Source organism: Schistosoma mansoni (genome assembly GCF_000237925.1).
Source record: "Schistosoma mansoni, WGS project CABG00000000 data, chromosome 3 unplaced supercontig 0044, strain Puerto Rico, whole genome shotgun sequence".
NCBI classification, from domain to species: domain Eukaryota; kingdom Metazoa; phylum Platyhelminthes; class Trematoda; order Strigeidida; family Schistosomatidae; genus Schistosoma; species Schistosoma mansoni.
In genome coordinates this window covers 523128-534109 of record NW_017386006.1, presented here as the reverse complement: position 1 = coordinate 534109, position 10982 = coordinate 523128, and the positions used below count along the sequence as shown (strand labels likewise).

Below are 10982 nucleotides of genomic sequence, written 5' to 3'. Positions count from 1 at the left end.
CATGATGTGACTAGTTTGTGTGTAAGATCACACTGAGAAGTAACATTGTTGTCCATACGGCGAACAGTACCTGTCGTACTAACGTTTTCGAGAAACTGAACGTCGTACATCAAAGTTAAAAATAGATACACAATGCATAGGAAACTTGAAGAAGAGGTGAGTTGATTGTTACTTCAAGGGGAACATGTACTCGGATGAGTTTCGAGAAGTGATGGATACCTGGATTAAGTTTACAACACTGCTGTCTAGGAAGACTCAGATTACTTTATCCACCATATCTACCAGATCGCCTAGGTTTACAGATTTCAACAACCCACCAAGAATCTGAAACAAACCACAGGGTAGCCTTCGTAACCACAAAGATGTGTTCCTTGGTCTTACTACTTTCCTTTTCTCTCCAGGATTCCAGGTTGCAGAGTGCTTCGTGATGCAGTTTGATTACTTCCCTAATTTATGTCTTATCCACTTCCAACGTCTTTTCCTAATTTCCCCTTCACTTGGAAGCTGGTTTGTTCTCTACCACAGTAGACTGTTGCTAATGGTATCCGGTCAACGGATATCCAGTATCCTGATTAGATAACGGCTTTTAAATACCTGTGCTCTTTTCGTGTTGGTTCAGATCTGTACAATAGAACTGTATTGATACTCGTATTGAAGATTGTGATTTTGATATTGGTTGAGAGACGTTTTGAGTTTCATATATTCTTCAATTGTAGGAATGCTATCCTAACTTCGCCGATCCTCGCATTTACATCTGCATCGGATCCTCCATGTTCATTGACGATGCTTTCCAGGTGCGTGAATGTCTCCATCTCTTCCAGAGTTTCTCCATCAAGTGTGATTGGGTTAGTGTTCTCTGTGTTGTATTTGAGGATATTGCTTCTTCGCTTGTGTACGTTGAGGCCTACTGCTTCAGAGACTGCTGCTACACTGTTTGTCTTGACCTGAATTTGTTCGTGTGTATGGAATAGGAGGGGTAGGTCATCCATGTGGTCCGACTCTTCTAATTGATTCAGAGCTGTCTATTGTATTTCTTGCTTTCCTTCAGATGTCGAGATCTTCATAATCCAGTCGAACACCAGAAGAAAGAGGAAGAGAGAGAGAGTAAGCAGATGTGTCCGAAAATAACTTGACAAATTCGTGGTCGGTCGTGGATAGAATGCAATAATAAATTCCTTGAGCCCTTCGTTAATCTCAGTAGTTCTTGGAGTAACTCAGTGTTCTGTTTTGGGTCCTTCACTTTTTATACTGTACGTAAATGAACCTCCAAGTATAGTTGAATCCCCAATGTTACTATATGCTGATGATCTAAAAATCTGGCGATAAATATCAGAAGACACAGACGCATGCGCACTTCAGGCTCATCCAAAAATGTGGTTGATATCCATCAACGCGGCAAACTGCGTCTACATGCACTTTGAGGATGCACGGGTAAATAGGTACAGCATAAGGGAAGTGCCAGCACTCGTGGTGCGGTCTCACAAGGATTTTGTGGTGACGTTAAGTCATGATCTCAAGACCGCTGTCAACTGCCACGAGGTTGTTACTGAGACTTTTAGGACGCTATGGGCTTCAGGAGAACCTTTACCAAGTACAACACTACTGTGTTCGCTACAGTATACACAACCTTTGTGAGAACTAATCCTAAATACGGTATTCAGGTTGCAAGCCCCTGTTTCAAAGGTGACTCAGATATCCTGGAAAAAGGAATCAGGGAGTCTACCCGAGCGATTCGATAAACTATGAGGTTTACAATATTAAGAGCGGCTTGATAAGCTAGTTCTCTCCACTCTGTTCAGCCACAGATTATGAGGTGATCTGATTTTGATGTAAGTATCACTAGGAAATGATTTTGGACCTGATATATCCTTCATTTTTCTTCCTATCAGTTCGAGACATCTCAGAGGACGTAGGAGGTGAGTAGAGAAGCCAAGAGCCAAGAGCGAACGAAATATCCGTGGTATACTGATTTTTCCACAGAGTCATGGATTCTTGGAAACTGCTACCTGAAGCAGTGGTGTCCGCACCTTTAATTGACTCATTCAAGAGAGGAATGGACACTTATGGAAGCATACTAGAAAAGGAATGACGTAGGCCATAGGCCTCTATCTACACTACGAAAATCCGAAAATCCGAAAAAAATTGAATTTGTACCATCACACACCATGACCAAATAAACACAGGATTCATTACCTTGACAAAAAGAAGTTGAATGTTTCCTCGACAGTTTATTTATGATAGAGAACTAATATGGATTTTCTTCTTGGCATGTTAAATTTTAGTATTTCTAATGGGGAAATTTTACTTAGTATTTGCAAGTGTTTTAATCAGTGAGAGACAGTCGTTACGCGCTGATCAGAGATGGCTGACCGTGAGTAGAAATTTTGCCCATTCTCCTTTTACAATTTACTTTGTAGTCAACTTGGATAGAAGTTAACTAGTTTGGGGACTGTCTGTTATTTTTCAAATCCTAGTCTTGTCTGCGTTTCAGGCATTCTACTAGTTGTTTGCCATTTCGGTGGTCGTGTGGAACTGATGACAATTTTCTTCATATTGTAACGCCAAGTACCCCCATTTTCAGTCATTCAGAAACTCAGTTACAATCGGAAGGCTAGGATTATTTGACCGAGCGCGTGTACATCATATTTGCGACTGCAAACTATGTACTTTCCCACAAGTTGTGTAGTGCAAGCACGGTTTGGCATGTTGAGCTGAACGTATCACTCGGAAAGCTCGAAAGCCTAATAACCCATCTTACTTATTCTTATTGCCCTAGCCTCAAGATGAACACCAAATATGAACAATCGTAACGGTCTATTCCATGTTAAATGTCTAGGTCCATCGGAAGGAGTTTCCACCCTGTTCGAAACCATTGTTAAACTATGATCGCGCTCCTAATGCTGTACGGAAGGTAATTACTAAAAGCCCATGATTTGCAGGTTTTCCTTTTACCTAAAAGCTGAATTCCGCAATTGATTTAGTCCTACCGTACGATGATTGTGTGTCTGAGTAACACCATCCAACCAATAACATCACAGGTAAGACATTCAAGTACGACAACACTATGCCTAACTGCAGTGTCCACGTTAGTTACTTTCTTACAAGCAATATATTCCTGTTTCATTGTATTTGTCGTGTAGTTGACTGTCTTGCAAATTCCTTTGTACAATCGTGCATTGATTTCTGGGTTGTTACTCAAGTATCATCTATGTTACTTCAATTTCAGCGAGTTATGCCGCATTTTTGAAGGAGTGTAGTAGCAGTTTTGGGACCATACTTGTGTTAGCTACCATGCCAATAATGTGAACTGTGTTCACGCTCCGTCTGTTAATACAATAAAAACTAAAATCTCCAAATAGGTTAGATGTGATCAACAAGCGGACTGGATTTGTCCAATTTATCAGTCGTGAGTCGGTCAACGACAACATAAAGGTTGTGACAAGTGTCCATCAGCAGGCTGCGATACCACACCGACAGTTTGGTCAACGGAATGTAGCTTTAAGGAATTATGAGTGGTTCGAGAAAAAGAGATAAGTTTGAGGATTAAAAAGTGTAGTGTAATGATGAAGCTCATAGCTTGGTGTAATATGAAGAGGGGATGCATCTGCACCACTCACCGTTTTTAAGCAGTGATCGACTTTTTTGGTCGCTTAGAGAAATCTCGCGGACCACGGTCCTCCAAAACGACTTCATATTATCACAAATGTCGGGTCATTCTGGAGTTAGTATTTTTTTGACTAGTGAATTGAGTGAATGATATCAGTTTTATGGCTCTTCAAGGTACGACCCTAGCAATCAGTCGACGTAAAGTATCCCCATTTTTCATTCACTTTCGAGCTTTTCCGCCTAGTTAATTCTCCATAACTGTTGACATCACTATCTTTATTTCTCGTTAAAATCTTGTTTATGCATATGAGCTTGAGTTAGCAGACATCGGGTCCGAGGCTAATTGCTTGAGTGTCGATTCAAATCTGTTTACTCGTTCTAGTATGTAGTACATTTCGGCGAGACTATAATTGACGGACGAATCAATCAGACTTATTATTATTTGAACAGATAAATATTGGTACAAGGAAGCACCAGATACATATGCGCCGCACAAATCTCGTTTGATTTGTGTGAGGGCTGGGATACTGCCCGGCTGCCCAAACCGAAGCTGGTGGTTTTCTTAGAGGACCACACCCGGAGCCTTTGGCCTAAACGTCTGATCCACAAGGCAGCGGAGCATCGTAATGAGATGCAGTCCCATGGTAGCCGATGACCAACGATTGATTTATACGCCATTTGTTCCCTCAAGATACTGGAGCCCATGTGCACCATCAGTTTGGAATCAGGGTTTTCCAACTCCACTAGGTGGACTCGCGGTGTCCACCAACTCGGTTAAAGCGCTGGACATTCGCTTTTCGTTCTCTCAATTTCGTAAACAACAGTAATGCCACGAGAAGGCAGTAAGTAGGACTTCCCTGGCAGAGGCTATATACGCGTGGTCATGTTAGAGCATTTCGAGAGGGAGAGCGGACTCTCCCCACTCTCGGCCGTACCAGGGCATTTACGATAACAGGTCTTGGATTTTGGCGCGAAATCAATCCATTCATTTGGCTAAATGAAGTTTCGGCATAATAGCTGGTGTCAGTCCATGATAAAAAAACACAACTAGCAACTATGAAAAGTTCTTTCCAAAGTGTATTCACGTTTCTATGAATACAGTGGTCTTGAGTGCTGTTAGAGGTATGAGAGCGGTTATCACTTCCCGGTTGCTTCCACCGTGAAAGGGTCCTTCTAGAAGTACCTGAAAAAGAAAATGACTTAAAGCATGACAGTGCCCAAAGAGAAAGCCGCTTCAGGTCAATCACGACTGAACGTTTTGTGGGTAATTTCCGTGTTAGCTCTGTGATTGTTAGGATCTTACCACCGGAGATGGAAATCTGTGGGGTAAGGCGAGTTGTGTATTTTAAGAGTCGACCTTTTCTAAACCCACCCCTCCTTGTCGGGAGGCAGCATCGCTGTTATGCTAGTCGTCGGAAGGAAACGCCTTATTGTCGTCACAACTCTGCAGTTAGCAGTACGACAACCTTCGGACTTTGGGTTTTCTGCTCTTAGTCTCACTGCTCTTCAGTCGACCTGTCTGGCATGGTAGGACCTTGAGGAACGATTGTTCTAGCCAGTATAGCTTGATTGGTTCATCACGATAGACAAGCGCGTCCACCACGTCAAGGTAGTAGCAACCATCCTTAACACTAGTCAGCTTTGGGGATGATTGGAAGAAAGCTAGGGGCAGCCAAACCAAATCCTGGCATCAGTGTTGAAGCCACTGACTTATGATCTGAGCCATGTTGGTAGTTGCAGACTACATGGTTGGGGTCAGCGTGACTAACGTGACCAATGGTTGGAGACTGGGTGACATGGCTCAAAATCGATCACTGTGGCGTAGGTGCATACATTTTTGTCTTCCCTTGAACCATGAGATTAAAATTCATGTCTTTCTACAAACTAATTCTTTCTTCCCGTATTATATCCTTATGCACAATCTTTTATATGTTACTACCATTGAAGTAACTACTATGAATTCGGTGTTCATCTTATGCTAATGAGAAGTGGCAACTTGGATCAATGCATATGTGCCTTGTCTTACGTTGTAGCTGACTGATTCTTATCTCTAGTGCTTTCTGAAGTACGAGGGCGACCGTTACTTTCCAGTTCGTAGTGTGGGAAGATATTTCTTTTTAAAGTACCTGAATAAGGTGAGTGGTACTTGTACCAATCGAGGAGCATACAACGAAGCCCGGAGGAAAACTGCTGAAGGCCGATCACACGACGTTTTTATAAGTGTAAAGTGTTGGCTCCGTACTCCAAAAAGCCCAACCAATTAAAACAGCAATCCCTGAGATAAGGTAATGGTTGAAATATTTAGGGTCGATCCTCTTCGGCCCTAACTTACCGTTCTGAGAATGCAGCACCGCCAAAAATCTTGGTTGCCTAAATGGAACATCCCACTGACTGTTGTAATAAATATGAATTATTCCGAACTTCCCTTTAAATGAATCAGGTCAACTGGCTTGAAGGACTTCAAATAAAGCTAAATCTTCGAAGTGAATAGGTTAAGACATCATTTATTTAAATACTGTCGGATTTGCTTTTTGTTTTATGTCTTACGTTAATAACCAGAAAGTAATGCAATACTTGGTTTGTCGAAATGAATTTCCGCTTTTATTTTTGGCCGAAATACAAGTTTATATGTCTTTTCCTTGGTTTTAGAGTTCGCTTACGCTAACATGCAGCAGGCCAGTCAAGCTGGCTACCCTCCTTTCCACTATCCAACAGCAAGTGACCAAAACGCTCAGTTGCTTCAAGGTTATGCTCTTTCCCAACAAGGAAACCCAGCTGCCGGAGTTCCGGGCTCTATGTTTGGTGCTCAATCAGCTGCTTCATATAATTTTGACCAAACAGGGTCTGCTTACAACCAATCCTCTTCGATTCCCGTATGTCAGGTAGACGGTTCACAAGTCCCTATGCAACCCGGTTTGTTTGATAACTTGTTGTTTATGATTTTCAGCTGCTGGAGGCTTTGCTTATCCTAATTTCTCTGGTTCATTCAACCAGTATCCTGGGATGGGGCAAGGGATGCCTCCTGGATTGTCAGCTGTCCAAGCAGGCTTCAGTACCGGTACTGCAACATAACCGTTTTTTATTTCTATAGATATGCAACAGTTTGGTCCACTCATGGCTAATGCTTTTGGACAAACAATGTCTGCCAATGGAGCGATTTTAGAGGCTATAGCTCACGAACAAGGACTTGCAGGTTAGATTTTGTTGACTATCCGAGATTTCTGAATTTCAGGTTTTAATCCAGTCGCTTTCCTCCAAGACCCAACTGGCACAAACACTCGCGGTGGATTGGGCTCTGGAAGAGGCAGCAGGTATGTTAAATCCAAAATCTTTGGTACATCTGAATATCGAACGGTGTTTTGAGTTTTGATCGAAATTTTTGAGTGTCTCCCAATCAGTCGCGTATTTGGTTCAATTTGAGTGGGAGCTGTGTTTTTCGTCAGTGTTTTGGGTAACTTTATTGGTAATTACCAATCAATGGTTTTATGGTATATGTGTGAGTCTTGGTATTTTTGGCTCCCCACTTTAATATTTTTTTTACAGAAGCAAGTTGTCTTCTGGTGTTTTTGTGTTTTCACTATTTTGAATTTAACGAAGATTAGTGTTTTTCAGCCAAAGAGGTGGATATAACAAGTTTGGCGGTAAGTTATTTCCAGTGAATTTTTCAAATTTGCTAGCTGAGAACTCAGCAGCTTTTATATGAGTCATCATTTTTCTCGTCCTACCTCTTTTAGGTTCGCGGTCGGGTTCCAACTTACCCAGTGTCACTAATCGTAAGTTGTTCATTCATGAAGTAAAACCGATCGTTTAGCTGATGGACTCCGGGAAGATACAATTTTTGTCAGTAATCTGCCTCAAAATATTGATCATGATGTGATGAAGTCTCAATTTGGTGTCGTTGGGAAAATAAAGGTATTTATTTACAGTAATGATAATTTGCAATATAGATCAATTCCAAAAGCGGTATGCCCATGATATGGATATTTAAAGAAAAAGGTATACCTAAAGGGGAAGCGCTTGTAACTTATGAGGATCCGAGTTGTGTCCAATCAGCTATTCAGTGGTTTAAAGGTATGTTCCTAACATGGTGTACTTCAACACTTCCCAATATGTTTCATTTGTCGTTACTGCTTATTTTCTATTTTGTAATTCTACTAGAGCATGAGTTTTTGGGAAGAAAGATTGAAGTCAAACAAGCTATTAACAGTCAAAGACCAGTTATTATCCCACCTGGAGGTGGTGGTTTGCTGGGAGGAAATGGAAATGGACCAAACAACCCTGCTGCTGCTCTGGCTGTTGCAGCTGTAGCTGCGGCTGCCAGTGGGAACACTGTTGCCAGTTTGATGAATAACAGTGCGGCTGCTGCAGCCAGCCTTGCCGCACTTACAGCGAACAACCCTCAGCTGGCAGCCCACTTTGATTCCAAGGAGTATCCAGGTATGGGTCGCGGGGCAAGCACAGCCTCTCGAGGTGCCCGTGGAGCAATTACTAATGGTTCTTCTGTAAGGCCTAGCGTCGGTTCGGCTCAAGCAGGTTCAAGAGAAGGTGACTGGAGCTGTCCACAGTGTGGTAATATCAACTTTTCGTGGCGAGAACAATGTAATAGATGCCAGGTAGGTTTATCATAGTTTTCGTGTTTAAATGGTATGTAGTCACCAAATAGGTTTTAACTCTTGAGAACACCACTCAGTCTGAAGTATTTCAATTTATGCTTGAGGTTGTGTGTGAAATAAACCTTGTTTCAATCTTGGTTATTACTTTATTGTCTGTTTTTAAATGTTTGCTCTTATTTCGCGAGTAGTACGTTCAAGAATCTAAATCGGTATATATACAGGTACAGAAAATTAAGCGCTACTAACGACTTGATAGGAAAGATGTGAGGTACTTAGATTTATTTCTCTCGTTGAGTATGTTGGTACGTTAAAGTAGCAGTGAAACTAACCACGACAACTTTAATATCCTTATCATGTCAAACAAAACTTTCTAGAGTTTGAAGCATTATTTGTGAATCTCAGCTATCATATAATAACACTAACGGTCCGTTAAAACTGTCTTTGTTGTGATAGGAGTTTAAACCACCTTTCAGTAACCGAAGCTCTTTTACCATTGTCGTTGGCATCTTAAGTCTTTTAGTCTTGAATAAGTGGGTTGCCGACTTGTAAATAAACTACATGGTTTGAGAACTACATCATCACAGATGATAGCAGGTATCTACTTTACTTGTTAGGGTCTTGAGCTGTATTTATTTGATTTGTGCACTAATTTTACTGTTGGAAGTAAGAAATCTTGTCATCGAAATTCCTAGGTTTTATTATTAGACTACATATTCAGCCTCCCAACAAACTCTTATACTGATGTAATTTCTCGGGTAAGTTATGACTTAAAAACACTTATTTATGTTATAAACTTCATCACTGGGATAGTTATATACACCCCTCTACGTTTCATTATCATTTAGTTTTTGCCAAACAACATCGCTAATAATTCTTGCTATCTCATATTGTTTACAGAAACTTCATGTGATCATCATTTTTAATCGTTGCATTTAATTCTTTTCAGTCAACACGTTCAGGCGATGGATCTAATAATCCTGATACGAATTCTAGAAATAACTTAAATGCAACTACTCGAAGTGCTCAACCACCTGTCGCAGTTATGAATTCCAGTTCTCAACAGAGCAATCCTGGATTTGGACGAGGCGGGGCAATGAATCCCACTTCAGGCGCCAATCGAGGAGGTCGAGGTGGTGGTCCCATGCGCGGAAGTAGTGTTGGAACAGGTCGAGCACGTCCAGCGCCTTATTAAGTAATCTAAATTTGTCATTGTAGGAAAATATCTTGAAATATGCTTTCATGATGCATTTCAGGTCTCTGCAATTGGTGTCTTTGTTGTCTCACTAACTGGATGGTTTGTGAAATATTGTATTTGAACTATGTAATTATGGTCATTTAATCCAATAATTGTTATATGCTCCACTCCGGCTTAGTTTATTTTTGATCCCGAATTCGTAGCGTAACTCCAGGCAACTTAACACAAATTATTCTATTTAAATGATGAAAGGAATTTAGTAGAAGCCAAATAACGTCTCTTATTACAATCTACTTGAAGAAAACAAAATCAGGTATGGTCAGTTCTTGTCTAGTCAGGATTAGTAGCGACTGTAGTGTTAGTTTTAAGTGCTAATGTGAGATACAAGAAAATATCATAGCATCAGATTTTCTGATAGTTGGGTCGTTTGATTAAACGATACCTAGCAGATTCCAATGAAGACAGTCAGCCTTTGTGTTTATTTTCGCACTTAAATTCAATCCATTTCACCATACGGACTGTAAGTAATGAGAATTCCCACAATGAAGTTCTTATTCCTTTTGTGAATTCATTCTAGCAGACTGTATATAATTATTTTTAAGCAGTTACTTTCTGTGCACTAGCTACAAGATTGAACTATTTTATTTGGGCATTGGTATTAAAATCTATGCATCATCTCAAATTTTAATAAAGTACTGACTGGATTTTCTAATGGGTTAAATTTCAGCTGTATCATTATTTCACGCATAATATATGAATTCGGAGATACTCCTCAATTGGCTAGAGTTTCGTGTAGGAGCAGTTTGTTACTATACATATGTTAATTCTACATGAAATTGTTGAGTAACGACATCGAGTAGATAGCTAAATAGTTCTCAGTGTTTAATCCAGTTAATCTGCGTTGTCTGATTATGGTAATAATTTTAATATTTGTGGCGTTTGTAAAAAATAACCGTAGAAATAATGATTCAAGTGTCTGTCGAGTATTGCAAGACGTTCACCGATTGAAGCAATAAGCGGTCATTAAAATTGGCTTGGTAAGTATTGCTGCATTCAACTGACCTTTATTCTTACTCGTCACTCTGAATGGCTTACTTCCGTACTATCTTCGGTACTATAATCTTTCGTTCTATAGTTACTATATTAATAATATAATCTGATCTGACAATAACTTTCACAAGTGAAGTGTTTCTTGATATTTTTTGAACAAACCCTTCGCGTCACTGACCTGACTAAAGCGAATCGTGCCAACTGTTTATTCTTGATACCACGAAATTTAACACTCAGAGAATCGGGAATGTGAACTAATCCGGGTCTCGTTTCCTTGATCGTTTAGTTAATCTATCACAACATCCATACAACGACCCATAATAAAGATGCCTGTCTACACTGGGAAGATGTAAGAGGCGCTACATTTCAAGACTCAGCATTTCGATGATACTCAGTTTGTCACGTCCCTGTAAGCAACTGACAGCGGTTGCAGATTCCATATCTCTAGAGAAATAGTCTTCAGTTTAATCTGTTTCGGAGTATTTTTAGTTGTAACTAATAAACTGGTAACGGCTTGT

General features: G+C 40.4%; 1 protein-coding gene across 2 annotated transcripts; it reads left to right on the top strand.

The window, feature by feature from the left end:
• Nucleotides 1-2329: 2329 nt before the first annotated feature.
• On the top strand, nt 2330-9587 carry Smp_000240.1 (the record flags this gene model as incomplete). Of its 2 annotated transcripts, XM_018791426.1 has the most annotated exons (11): nt 2362-2371; nt 6256-6519; nt 6554-6664; nt 6698-6799; nt 6839-6917; nt 7219-7247; nt 7341-7379; nt 7418-7518; nt 7554-7677; nt 7765-8219; nt 9166-9411. In XM_018791426.1, the coding sequence occupies 11 exons, from the start codon at nt 2362-2364 to the stop codon at nt 9409-9411; spliced, it is 1560 nt and encodes a 519-aa protein (XP_018645374.1). The 2 variants fall into 2 exon arrangements, with proteins under 2 accessions (XP_018645373.1, XP_018645374.1); XM_018791427.1 differs by having other exon boundaries at nt 2330-2371; nt 7554-8219; nt 9166-9587.
• Between the last annotated feature and the right edge of the window lie 1395 nt (nt 9588-10982).